General features: G+C 34.0%; 1 protein-coding gene across 8 annotated transcripts in view; it reads right to left on the bottom strand.

Annotated features, from left to right (window-relative positions):
* RIMS1 (regulating synaptic membrane exocytosis 1) overlaps nt 1-14,642 on the bottom strand; it is a 717,070-nt gene that overhangs the window by 197,870 nt on the left and 504,558 nt on the right. For 6 of the 8 annotated variants that reach the window (XM_072642598.1, XM_072642588.1, XM_072642597.1 and 3 more), the window contains 4 exons: nt 12,844-12,997; nt 11,467-11,592; nt 8,548-8,610; nt 4,988-5,077 (listed from right to left, as the gene is read on the bottom strand). In XM_072642598.1, the coding sequence (XP_072498699.1) occupies nt 4,988-5,077; nt 8,548-8,610; nt 11,467-11,592; nt 12,844-12,997 (433 nt within the window). Of the gene's footprint in view, nt 1-4,987; nt 5,078-5,987; nt 6,066-8,547; nt 8,611-11,466; nt 11,593-12,843; nt 14,261-14,642 lie in introns of those variants that run through there. The other 2 variants (XM_072642596.1, XM_072642594.1) reach the window with 2 other exon arrangements.

Here is a 14,642-nt window from a genome sequence, read left to right as displayed (position 1 = left end):
AGGATGCTGAACATCAAATGAGAACATTAAATTGTTTAATCTACTACAGATTTATGGAGTTTACCTTCAGCTAGGCTGTCATTGTTTTATAATTGTTTCCATCTGCTCTTGATGACTCCCTATTTCATTCCCAAGAGATACTGGGTTTGAATCTAAGTTCTCCTTATTAGCACTTGTCAAAGCACAAGTCACCCGTTGTCCTTCTAGTATCCTGGAAGGAAAGGAAGGATCCAATATCCTTTTTCTGGTGTACAGACCACTGAAGCACTCCTTTCCTACACACACACACACACACACACACACACACACACACACACACACACACACACACGAGTTACCAAGTATTCCTTTGGCCCTTGTCTTGCAACAACATCTCTTGACTGTGAAGTAATTAACTCTTCATTCATGATTACCCTTATGGCAAATAATTTCCCACCACTTTTTTCTCTCCCTATTTCTATATTAATCACTAATCACTTATGAACTAGCTATATTCAATCTCTACCTCCTGTTCTTTCACTTCCCTCTCTTCTAATCTCAGTTCTATCCCACCCATGTCCCTTCCATCCCAGCCCACCTCTTCCATTAAGCTCTCTGCAATATTGATTGCTCAATGCTAAAAATCTTCTTCATCCTGGACCTCTTTCTTTCATAGTCCTATCATCTACCAACCTTCACTTAGGCTTGGCTCCTCCCAAATGACCCTGCATCCCTGGCAATTTTTGTTCACAGTGCACCTTCTCTCACATACTGGTCCTGGTGTTGGAGTACTACATGGACACTTCTAGATTCTTTCTTTACCCTCACAGCTTAGAATTGTCTCCTTTGTTCTCAATCAATTTTCCTACCCAATTAAGGCCATGGTTCTTGTTGAATAGGCATTCCTCAGTTTATTCTTTCTCCAGAAATGTAGGACCTGGTTCATTGTCATTATCTCCACAAATCCTACACTTACACCAAATGATGTCAATATCCACACTGTTGTTTTCTCAATGATTATAACCTAGTTCTTCAAATCCCATGTACTACTGCTCCAAACCATGTCAGCCCTACAAAGGATGCCAACACCTTGGATTTCATAGTTACTCACAAGTGTTCCACTTCTTTAATTCAAAATTCTAACATTCCTCTATCCAATCATAACCTCAAATTATTCTATTTCTCCTTATATTTTACCCCTTTTAAATCTATTCTTTACTCTCATCAGTGCTTCCAATCTTTTTATCCCTCAACACTTTCACAGATCATTGCTGTAGCTCTGACTTAATTTTCTCTTTTCTTACAATAGTTAGACAATTTAACTCTATACTTCCTTCTGCTCTATAGTCCCTCACCTTCTTGATCTATTTCTGTTCATCTTTTGCTAAATCTCATCTCTGTATTACTCCTACAATCTGCTCTCTGCACTCCTATTCACATGCTGTTGAATGGACTCAGAGAAAGTGATACAGCCTTTTTGATTGGGTTATTATAATTCTGACAGTATAAATTCTTGTTATCTAATTTCAACTGGGCCTTCATTATAGCAAGGAGATTTTTTTACTCCTCACTAATTAATTTCCTATCCCACTCCCCACAAATCCAATTCCAAACCTTCTCTTCTCTCTCTTTGAGCTTCCTACAACTGCCTCCTCTCCTCTCACTCAACTGAGGAACTCAATTCCTATTTTCTTTTTAAAAATGAGGCCTTTCAAAGTAAATTCTCTCTTTTCCTTTTCCCTTTATTTCAAAAACCCTTGACATTATCTGGCACTCCTTTTTTCCTTCAACCTCTAACAAGGACAACCCTTCTACATATGTGTTTGATTCCATCCTCTCCTGCCTTCTCAAGAAGATTGAGACCTCAATCATTCCCATCACTCTAATCCCCTCATTTATAAAACAAACAACAACAACAAACTTTCCCTAGATTATAACATCCTCTCAAGTTACTGTCCTATATTTCTCCTTTTTCCAGCCAAACTCCTACAAAAAGACTTCTATATTCACTGACTCCACTTTTCCTTTCATGCCTCAGTCCTTTGTAATGTGTCTTCCATTTTTTCCTTTCAGCTGAAACTGTTTTCTCCAGTTACCAAAGATTTCTTAATTGTCAAATGTAGTAGTCTTTCTCAGTCATTATCCTGTGCAATCCATTTGCTGCATGTGATATCTTTGCACACACCTTTTAAATACTCTAGCCTTTCTCAGTTTTTGTGGCACTATTTTTTCCTGTTTTTCTTCCTACCTCAATGATTTGCTCGTTCTTCATCATCTTGGTTAAGGTGTCATCTGCATCATGCTGAGTGCTCTCCAAGGTTCTGTCTGAGACTCTATCCTTTTCTCTCTCTTCAATTTCTGTTTGGTAACCTCAACAACTCTCATAAATTCAATGATTTATATAGAGATGAAGCACAAATCAATATATCTAGTCCTCCTCTCTCTCCTGAGCTTCAATCTCAAGACACCAATTGTCATCAGACATTTCAAACTTGATTTCCTTAAACTTAAAATCTCAAATACAACAGGAGAATAATTGAGGCCAATATCTCAAACTCAACATGTCCAAAAGTGAACTACTTTTTCCTCAACTGTCTACCCTTACAAGATTTCTCAATTTTTGTCAAAGACACCACCATTTTTTCAGACTACCCAGGTTGTAATCTTAGCATTTCCTTTAATTTTTCACTTTCTATCATTCCAAAAATCCAATCAGTTCATAAGTATTGCCATTTCTACTTGTACAACATTTCTCATGTCTGATCCCTTCCCTAATAATCATATAACTACTAGCCTAATTTCAGTCTTCATCACCTCTTGTCTATATTATTACAATAGTCTCATAATTGGTTTCCCTTGCTCATGCCATTCTAGTCTATCTTACACACTTCTACCAAAGTGATCTTCCTCATCTGGCCTTCCACATCTTAGAGATTTGCCCATTTCATTCTCCTCTTCAATAAACTACAGTGACTATTGTTTTTAGGATAAAATACACACTCTTCTGCTTATCTCTTTAAGCTTTACATGACTCAGCTTCAACATATCTTTCTAATCTCACTGTACTCTGTTCCCCTCCCTGTACATTGTGATGCCTTTCCACTATGCCTAACAAACAAATAAACTGCTTTCTCTCTGTACCCTTGCACAAGCCATCCACCCTGACCAGAATGCATTCTTCCTCTCTACCTCATAGAACCCATTTTTTTATTTCAAGATGCAACCTTCCACATAAAGTTTTTCCTGATTCCCTCAGCTGTGATTAACTTCATCTGAAATTCATTGTATTTAACTGTTTTGTGAATACTCTGTACATACTTAATTCATGCATGTTTATTTGTGTACTTGTTATCTCTCCTATTAAAATATAAGCACTTTGTGAGTAGAAATTATTTTATTCTTTGTATCTTCCTACCTACCACCTAGCAAAGTACTTGGATCAAAGTACATAAATTCTTAATATTAAAAAAATTGATTAATCTGTAAAATGACAGGGTTGGATTACATCTCAAGGTCCCTTACAGCTCTAAATTCCATTAATTGGTCCCCAAATTCTCTTCTTTTCAAAAAGTACAACCAATATTACTGCCACCCTCAAAACACTTATAACTACTATAATGGCATCCTGTGGGGTGGGTGGAATGAGCCAAATTCATATGTCTTTTTCCTATAGAAAATGACATTTGACTCTTTTTACAGACCCTACCGACCTCCAACTTTTATTCAAGAAACACCACACTTTCTTGATTTTCCTTCTCCTCTTCCTCTTTCTCTCATTGCTTAATTTTGACCTCTTGGCTCCTTTTCCTCCCCATTTATCGTGACTGTTCTTTACTCTTTTGTCATTAATTCTCCCTTACTCAAGGGCAATGAGATGGCACAGTGGGTAGTGTGCCAGGTCTAGAGTCAGCCTGATTTCAAATCTGGCCTTACTTCCTATCTGTATGACCTTGAGCAAGTCACTTAACCCTGTTTTCATCAGTTTCCTTATCTATAAGGAGAAGGAAATGACAAACCACCCCAGTATCTTTGCCAAGAAAACCCCAAATGGGCTTACTAAGAGTTGGACATGACTGAAATGATATTGAACACCACAACTCCCTTTAAACTATCTCCCCTTGTATTTTCCCCCTTCCTTTCCCTTGGTAAGCTCACTTACTATCATGGCTTCACCCTCAACTGCTTTAAAAATCACTCCCCAATATATGGCTGATTCCATGAATTTTGATGCATAATAACATGGGTAAAACTCACTATCAAATTTGATAAAACATTGTGGCTTACTTCCAACATGGTGAGTTGGCTAGACATCAACTACCTCATAAAAATATTAAATGTGTTCAGAAAAATCTAATTTACTATTTGACCAAGTAAACATTTTACCACAAAAAAATCAAATCTGAAAAAAAAATCCATTCACATAATATTTTCCAGAAAATCGATGCCTAGCTTTGTTCTCTATGGCATTAAAATGACATATTAAGAGCTCAAGTTGAAGTTGATGAGTTAGTTAAAGATAAACATATGAGTACACGAAAGGTATCTTTAAAATCAAGGGCTTTCATTGTGGGTTTTTATCTTTTATATCATAGTTCTCAATTAATGAATAGGCTATCAGTCAAACATTCTATATTGCTCTGATAATGGCTACAACAGGCCAGAGAGATTGTCTTCAGATAATTTTTTGTGTCCAGCCATAGTATCAGCATAATGAAGGCTACCTGAGTGTCACTGTAAATGAAACCACTGGATTGAAATGAAAAAGGGAAGCAGCAGGCAGAAGCATTTACAAATTACATCACATCATTTCTGTGGTGACATCTATAGAGAAATATATGTATTGGCACTCCTACATATATCTCTGCATATATGGGATGGAGAAGTGTTGACAGGTATCAAAGCAGACATGAGTAAACAGACATGTAAAAGCTTCACTTTGAACAAAAGCAACTGATTTTAAAATCTCCAGTACAGATGACAAGAAAAGAAAAAAGTCTTTATTTTATACCTTTCTCGTTCTGGTGAATGCAAACTAGTATCTGGTCTCAAGCAGTTGGTACTAGCACTCCTAGCCCTGTCAAGGGAGGGCTGTAGTTCACTAGTGCCAGTGCATTGCATCCAATGGTAGAAGAGAAAGAAAAAAGAAAACAAAGAAAAGAATACCATGTTAGATATGAAATCATAAAATAATGCTCTCTTCATATAAGATGTAGAATCATCATGATTCAATTAATAAAGATGTAAAAGAGCTGACTGGATGACAGTGCAAAAGTTTGTTTAGAAAATAAAACTAAACAAAGATTATGCTTGACTGTTTGGCATAATTGCTTTAAAAAAAAGTTTCTCAGACTGAAAATGGGAATAAAGGACACCTCCTCATGGAAAATTCACAACAGGAAGCACTAAGACAAAGTATGACTTCATTACTAATAAAAAAATGCCACACCAAAACAAAATGAAGGACATCAGAGGAGAAATCATTTTACAACTGAACTAGAACTATTTTGGTCTACCAAACCACATTGGACTAGACATGGAAGAGGATACTTCCACTTCCTCTTATCCAATATTTCATCAGGAAATTTCAATTCTTGTGCATTAAGGCAATCATCAAGAAGAGAAATATCCTGTCTAACCATTGATTGGATCTTAGCACATGCAGACAGAGCTGAGATTCATAAATTAAGATTATTTAAAAGGAAAAAAATAAAATTCAGTCCTATATTCAGGAACAAAAACATGACACGAACACATCAAATACATGACAGGAAAGAAAAGAGGCAACTAAGATTTCGATATTTAGATAGATTTTAGTTAAAGAATGATTCTAGTCAGTGCCAGCCACGTTTCTTTTTAATGTAATTCTGGTTTAACCTATTATATGTTTATTTTATGGATACAATTTTAATAGAGAATTGAAATGGATTATATTATAATCTTATGAGAATCTAAACTTCCTTGTTTAGAGGGCATGTGCAAAAGGGTGGAACAGCTGTTATGTCTCTTACCTGTGAATATTCCAATGAGTGCCATTCTCTATTAAAGGCATCTTGGATGGTAAAATTTTATAGTACCTAACAGAATGTCTGGAATGGGGTAACACATAAACACGTAGGAAACAGAAAAATACATGTGAAGCAATTTTTACTAGAGTTCTAAAAAATAATATTCATATTTTAACAATTTTTATATTATTCATACAAACTTTTACAATACTCTTTCTCTTTTCCTTCCCAACTTCATCCCTCAGGTTCCCCAGAAGTTAACTTAGAGGAATTTGGATGTTCAAATTCAGTAAACCATTGTACTAAGACCTTAAAATTGGTTTACTGTAAAGGCTTAATTGTATCATTTACTTCTTTGAATTATCAATGATAGATTTTCAATCAGGCTAATATATAAATTATTTTTATTTTTAATTAATAGTCAATGTCCATTTCATATTGTTTTAATAGTATTAATAACCTTATGAAAGCAAATTTCTCATTCATGAAATGGATATTTAAAATCTTCATATTTTTATGTGTTTAATTATCTCTTCTTGTCAAGGTGGTGTCAATATAACTTAAAAGTATTATCCAAAAGCAAGGAGTTTACATTATTACTGGGATAGTGAGTCAGAATGATGAGAGAAACAGGCATTGGGACAAAAGAGGAAAGTGAAATTTATATGTGAAACCCAAGTGAAATAAAATATATGTACATGGCCCTTTACAAATATGTATGTACGTGTATATATGTGTGTGTATGTGTGTGTATTTCCTATATACATATAGTAGATCATGAATACATACTTTTATGAACAGTGTTTACGGGCAGAGAAATGTGTGTATACATGCACACAAATGCATAAACGGAGAGTTTCGCTTCTTCACAGTTCCAACAATGTAAGTAAGGGGAAGAGACGGGGTTCTTGAAAGTTTGGGTCTGAGAGTATATATATTGCTGGGTTCCTTTACTGTCACTGACAAAAAGATCAGGATAGTGAATAAGGGAGAAATTGGATATTGGTTGTGGTTTCCCTCCACTCCTTTATTCTTGTTGTGTTAAATTTTTGGCCACATACAACAGTCATGATGAGGTGGAGATGACAGTCTAATTCTTCATAGATACAAATTTAACCATTTTTTTAAGTGCACAGGGTGTTGGCATTATGTGGGGGTGGTGTGTGCGTGTGTGTGTGCGTGTGTGTGTGTGTGTGTAGTACATACACACAAGCTAAAATCAGGAAATAAAAAAAAATAAGCTACCTCTGGTGTTTAATAGAAAAGACTTTTAAACAATTTTCAAGGAAATGGTTTTTTTTAAAGATGTTACAATATAATGTGCAACTTGTAATTTGAATTTACTTGCTTTTATCTTCAAATTTAGAAATGGAGAAAAAGATATTTTAAGTATCTCATTTAGTCTATCAATACCAAATTATTACTAGCAATATCAGTGTTCATGTTAGAAGCATTTCTGTTTTTTTTAAATTTATCTTCACTACTAAAATATTAAGCTTCATTAATTAAAATTTGTTATTAACAAGTTATTAACAAGGAGGATTCATATGAGAACCTGAAATTTTTAGACTAAAACAGCTTTGGTTTTTTTCCACTGTGCATTAAATCTTGAGTTCCTTTTTAAAATATCTCCCTATTGATTGCATAAATTTAGCTACTAGTTCTTAGGATGAGGTTATAAGTAAAAAGTTTAAAATTTAAAATTTAAAATGAAGCCAAGCCACCACTAGATTTTGTAATATTGTTTTGTAAATAAGACCAATAATGTCTAGTTCTAGATACATTCAATTTTTGCATATCTACATTCTTTCAATAAATTTTTGGGGATCTCTATTTAATGGAAATCTGTGGGGTAGGTTAGCGTCATTAGCATTATGGTTTTCATACCAAGGATTAACTGCTAGATCCTAAACCTTAATTTAGTAGCAAATATTATTGACCTTCTCTGAATCTCAATTTTCTCATCTTTCAATAGGAGCACAAGTGAAGGCTGAATTGTGGAAGTATGGAATTTCAAAGCAGGTAGAGATGTTAGACATGATCTCACTTGACCCTTAATTGTGCAGATGAAGAAATTGAAACTCAAAGTACCTAAATGACTTGTCTATCAACTCAAGAGAACAAGAGAAAAATAGTGAAACAGATAGGTTCATTGAAAACAAACAAAACAAAAATAGAAACATATTCTTAAATTAAATTCAAATGCCAAGCAGCATAAAAGGTGATTATAAAGACAGAATCGTATTGCCATGCATAGGATACCATTTCTCCAGTGACTAGAAAGGCAATATATCTCACAAGATAATTTGGTATGTTTTACTGCAGATGTGATTGCAATTGCATAGAATCTTAGTAGTCTCTGACTTTTCACTACATGGGAACCAAAACACTCTGCGTAATAAGTTAATGGGAATGTATTTGAAGTATTTTCCCCCAAGATGAAGCAGAGTTTGGAAATATTATTTATCTGTCTGCAGTAATACTAATTAAGGTGATAAGGAGGGAAGTAAGATATAAAGAATCCAATCACAAAGAGCCATGGTTACCAAATCCCTGTATTTACCTGGTCGTATGTAGGCACTCTGCACTTCGTCCTCGTTTTGCTCTGGGCAGCATAAGAAGCTCACTGCACAGACAGGATGGAGGATGAGTGAAACAGACACAGATAATGTGGCGTTAAATGACATGGGGGTATGCCAATGATATGTCAATGGAAACATAAAAAAAAGGAGGGGAAGAAACCAGATAGTCTGCACTGGCATATTTGCTTGTGAATGTTAAACCAAAAAAAAAAATTAATGACAATATTTAAAATTTTAAACCATAAAACTACAACTTCAGCATTCGAAGTCCTATCAGCTTGTCACTTAGTTTTGCATCTTTTAAAATATTGTTTCCAAAATGGAAAAACCATGTATATCTACTAGGATTCCATGTTTAACTTTATTAATTTAGGTGAATTATTACTTTTTACAGCACTCATAAATTTGGTCTTTGCAATAAAAAAAGAAACTTTGGAACCCCAGGTTTCTAAAAATTCAGAATATACCAGCCTTCTTTTTTTTTAACATCACTACAAACCCAAAGCATTTTTACATTTTAAAACAATCTGCAAAAACTTATTCCAGTGAATAAAAATATTTTATACTATCAAATCAAACTCCTTTGAATATGCTGATAAATATGTCATTTGCCATCTATATTGACTCAAAGATAATGTAAACAAAGTGGCTTCCATAATTTTGAAAAACAATGTTTTAGCTATTTATCATCAAAATATACAGTGCATGTTTGTATGTTATACAGTGTACAAATAAGAACCTTAGAGAGTCCACTAGCAGTTAACTCATGTCTAGGTGGATTATGTCATGATTTTTGAAAAATAGCACATATTGGTTATGTTGTCTATTTTTTTTTGATCTCGGTAAAAAAAAAAGAGCTACTAAACATATTTCACCTGTAAATGGAATTATAATAATATTCATTCTTCACTTAAAGATAATTTTAAAAATGGTCCGTGGGCTCAAATAGAGCTCCCTCTATTGCAAATACTTGGCCTGTGGACTTTTTTTCCTAATTAAACTTTGATCAGGAAAAGTATATATTCAAGTAAAGTCAGAAATACAACTGGAAAAAATGGGCAGAAACACCAATACTTTATGGGGGGCCAAATTCTCATCTATGGAAGAAAGAGATTTCTCTGTAACTAGATTACTTGATTTTCAAAGTTTTTTTTTAATTGCTCAGCTAACAAGATCTCATTAAAAAAACAACCCAATAACACCAAACTGCCTCTAATAGAAGTTTATAAAACACACAAGGAAGTGATTCTGGGGATCATTGAGAGTTGTAAGGCAATCCAGACCACACTGAAGAAAATGATTGTACCTCTTTCTTCCCTTGCCTGATAGTTTACCCACAAATACTTCTAGCAGAGTTAATTATGTCTGGGTAGACCTAATCTATGAGAGCACATGCTTCCATCTTATTTCTCACATCCATCTTGGATTTAGGATTTTTGCTTTTTCTTGTCTTTTCTTCTACTATAAACTTAGGGAAATACCACTGACAATAAAAAAGCAATGACTAACCAACATTAAATTCAATTCTCTTCTAGTAATCTCTGATCTGAAATAATGGAAGGGAGGGGAAGGACAGAAATCAAGGATTATAAAAACTTGCAATTAATTCACTTTAGGTACATGAACCCCAATTCTATTGGCTGGAAAAATTGTAACTAGCAAGGACCACAGTGCTAAACCATCTAGCATATGCGTGTTCTTCAAGCTTATACACTTTAAACCTTGGTGGATACATTTAATTCCCTTCTACCCTCCCCCAAAATTTAGTGCCACGTCACTGGTGTATATTTTCCATGAATGTCTGGACTGAATAGAGGAGTAACATGACCAAGAAGTAGCTTTAGATTTTGCCTGGCTATGGTAGGTAAATGATGAGAATCAGAAGTGCCCCTAACTCAGACTGGATAAACAGAAGTTATAAGTCCCATTCCATGGTTCTCAAAGCAAATTGGCCAATCATTTTGGTTACTTCATAACACAGTCAACTTCAGAGAAATGGAGTTGCTTCTCTCAAGAATTTGGCAAAAAGGTGAGAAATCATATGGGGAATAATGAGGAACTTTCCTTCTTACAGGTTTTCCTTTCACACCACTACAAAAATGCAGAACCTCTTTCTTCTGCTTCCAAAAATAATCCCACCCTTCCCTACTATAAGACATATACTTAACTATCTTAATAACACAAATACAATTGGTTTCTGAATAATATTGCTAATTCACAGCAGCTGATTTTATTTTGAATGGGAAGTAAGTTTTCATATGGGGAAAAGTACAATGAACTGGAATATGTATTTGTGTAAGTGTTAATAAAAATTTGCCTCTGGAGAACTGACCCTAAATTACCCTTTTAGGCATGAAAGAACCCAATTTCTTGCTTCCAAAGTGCTTTCATAGAAAAAAAAAGGTTATTCCAAGACTGTCACAATTCAAAATCTTAACATGAAGTATTTATGCAACCTTACATCCTGACATTAGGGACAACAATATTTTGACTTTTAATAATCACTTTTATTCAAAAAACATATGATCCAAAAGAAAAAAATGCTGGACATTGAAGACTTAGGTTACTTTCTGAATAATTTTCATTATTATTCATGCAAAATGAAAACCAATATATTTAGGATTGCTTAAGCAGCAGAAATCAGAATTTTGTAGGGAATAAAACTGTTTTGTCTAGCTACCCACATTACATTTGGCAGAATATTTCTTATAACTGCTAGAAGTTTATATTCTAGGATATTGAATAGCTGAGAATATTAAGTGGAATATCTCTAATAAAATATTTCTTGTTGTTTCTGAGAATTGTAATCTACGCAACATTTTCACTCCTAAATGTTTAAAGAATTTAAAGACCTTTTAGTGTATATGAATGCACCGGACTATAAAAGGTAAATAAAATACCTTTCTTGTTCTGATAAATACTGACTATCCATGTCCCTGGATCGGAGATCAACTGGACTTCGGGAGGCATCATGGTGTCTGGTTGGAGAACGTGACCTTCTCACTTGATGAATTTCATCTAAACTCCTAAGAGATGGATAAAATATTCATATTTGTTATAGTATGATTTTTTCTTCCATTGCTTCATTTTTTTTTATATTGGAATGCTTAGACTTCCCAAAAAGAGAGCAGGCTAAGAATAGAAGGATGAAAGCTGTAGTGAGCTAACACTATTATCAGCTTGGCATATACTTTTTTGCTTACTATATGCTCAGAAAAATGAAGTGGTCCTGATGTTTTCAAAAATGAAGAGTTGATGTGTTCCTGAGGAAGATAAAACATAGGGAAGCTGCAAAATGCAATGGAAAGGGAATTGATCTTGGAATCTTTTTCCTTGGTTTGAATCCATCTTTGTGGCCTTGGGCAAATAAATCATTTAACTTTCTGGACCCTACTTTATATGTGAAATAAAGAAAGATTAGGAGAGGTTATCTCTGAGTTCCATTTCAGTACTATGTCTATGGCTCTTTGGTCCCAAGTAAAACATGGGACAGAGAATGAAAGTAACAGAAGACAAGTGAGTGACATGTTTCATTTTGTTTCCCAAAACAGAATGTAAGTTTCTTGAAAATAGTATTTTCTTTATGTTGGAGTGAAAAATTGATGATTGATTCATTCTTCAACCCTGCTAGAAATTGTTTTCATTGAAATCTAAACAAAAAAAATGATACAATATTTGAAGCTCACATCTGAATGCTAATTTGCAACTTTACTTATCTACAGAGAGGCAAAATAATGGCTTTTCAGAATTAGAAGAAAGCAGTAGAAGCAGTATTCTTTTGTACATGCATCTATGTACATATCTGTGTATATATCTATGTATATGTGTGTACATAGTATTTTACTGTTATGTGCCTCTTAATGTTTAAAAGTGTTAACTTTAAATAAAAGCTTCACCTGTTTTAATAATTCCAGATTTACCTTATGCCAAGTCTTCTCATTGTTCTTCATTATTGCCATTTGCCCCCTTAGAGTTGAAAGTGAAACCAGCAAACAGAATGCATCACATATTTATTCCAACTATTGTACTTTGGTCATACATTTCTTTCCCTTTTAGGGAATTTTAGTTCCCCGATAAGCATTTCAGATTCTAGGGCATAAATGAACACCACTGTTATCTATAAAAGTCCTTAGAAGGTAACTTTTGGCTATTCTGATTTAACCAATCATTAGTTCTTCTTACTTTACATCTTTTACTAATATCTTCTTATGCGTACAAGCCATTCATTGCACCAGTAATTTTGTTGTTATAGATCCCAGACCGATGGCGAATCTTACCTCTGTAATGGCACATTTGGTAACCGGGAACGGGGCCTGCCCTGATCGTCGCCACGGTGAGGAGATACAGATCGCGAGCGGTGGTGAGCTGTTCTCTGCTGTTCTGGCACAGTTAAAGTTGTAGATTTGCTTTCTCTAGTATTTGATCTATAACCTACTGGCAAAAATGCAACAGAAGTTAGTCAGTGACACTCCATGGGAGCATGTAAGAACTTGGAAGGCAATCTACTGAAGAAATTTTTGCAAGATCTAGAACAGCCACTAACCTACTAAAGAGTCAGAGGAGCCATGCAATCAGAACTAATTATTAGCATAATCTTCAAAAGTTGATAAGTATACGTACACGTAGTGTAACATATACATGCATTAGAACAGATTAAGGCTAAGGTAAGGGGTACAATGGAGCAACAGAACGTAAATATGACAGTTAAAACTTCAGACATGATATAGAGGCTGGAGATAGCTGTCGTGCTCCCACTTCATTTAATCTATGGAAAATTTTTAATTGTTACAAACCATGGAAAAGTATCATTACACTAATTAATCCTTAGGAGGCTCTCCCCTTTGATTTAATGTAATTTTAATTATCCATAGAGAACATTCTTGTACAAGATGGTCAATTGATCTTAGCTGAACCTCTGAAAATAGACTCCCTAACTAGCACAATAAAAAATTGTCCAAGCAACAGAAAACACTGCAGGTAATAATGCACACCTAATTTGATGGTGAACTCTAATCTTTACTCCAAGCTTTTTATTTTGTAAGCCATAAGTCAATTTGTGTATTTTCATTATAGACAACATATATATGTAGATGGCTGGTCAATTCCTGAAGGACTTGGGCAGGAAATTTTTTAACATAATTAACAAACTGTAAAGTCTAATGAAAGACAAGAGAACTATCTCATAATGATTTGTGTCATAACACAAATAGGAGAAAAAAATACAAGACAAAGCTACCTTCTCCTTATTCTTAATAAGGTAAAGTTTTAACTTTTTGGACTTGTTAAACATAAGAAAACCATATAATGACTACTTGTGACAGTTTAGATTAGATTAAAAGATCTCTCACAGGGTTTTATTCTGTTACAAGGAAAATATAAAATTTCATGACATATAAATGCACTTCTACATCTTTAACTGTATATCTTTGAAATATATCTAGTATGTAGAGCTCTGTTATAATTTGGGAAACTCAGGCCTGTTCTTTTATTTACCTGGTCTTTCAAATTCAGTGTTAGACTCCTACAAAGTATTATTTGCAAAGACAGAATGTCATTATTCCACACCAGTTGATCTCACTTATACCTTATCACACTTATTATAGAAATGTCTAAAAATAAATTCATGAGATAGCACTTACAATATAACATGGTAAACATATATATGGCATGAGCTGAAGTTACTAATGCTTTTAATCTAATACAAATCCTGCTATAAAAACTGCTGCCAAGACCTATTATTTTGATAGTTTTGTCCATGAGGGGAAGATAACCAAACCTATGGGTTTATTTTATATATATATATATAAAATTTATTTACAAAATTTATGTATTTATATATTTATTATATTATATATATATATATATATATATATATAATTTATTTAGAAAAATGCTATACCTGCCATTTATTGAGGAGGAAAAGCAAGGTTCTCTTCTGACTTTGTATCCTGCCAAGTTAATTTATTTGTCAACAAAAAAATTGCTTGTTTTAAAATCTTTGTGTTTTCTTGATTTTATGCAACAACAGACACAATGGAATCATCTCACAGAGAGAAAGATTTGATAGGAGCATAGA

The sequence above is a fragment of the Notamacropus eugenii genome, chromosome 2 (assembly GCF_028372415.1).
Source record: "Notamacropus eugenii isolate mMacEug1 chromosome 2, mMacEug1.pri_v2, whole genome shotgun sequence".
Lineage (NCBI taxonomy): Eukaryota > Metazoa > Chordata > Mammalia > Diprotodontia > Macropodidae > Notamacropus > Notamacropus eugenii.
This window is presented reverse-complemented; position numbering and strand designations above follow the sequence as displayed.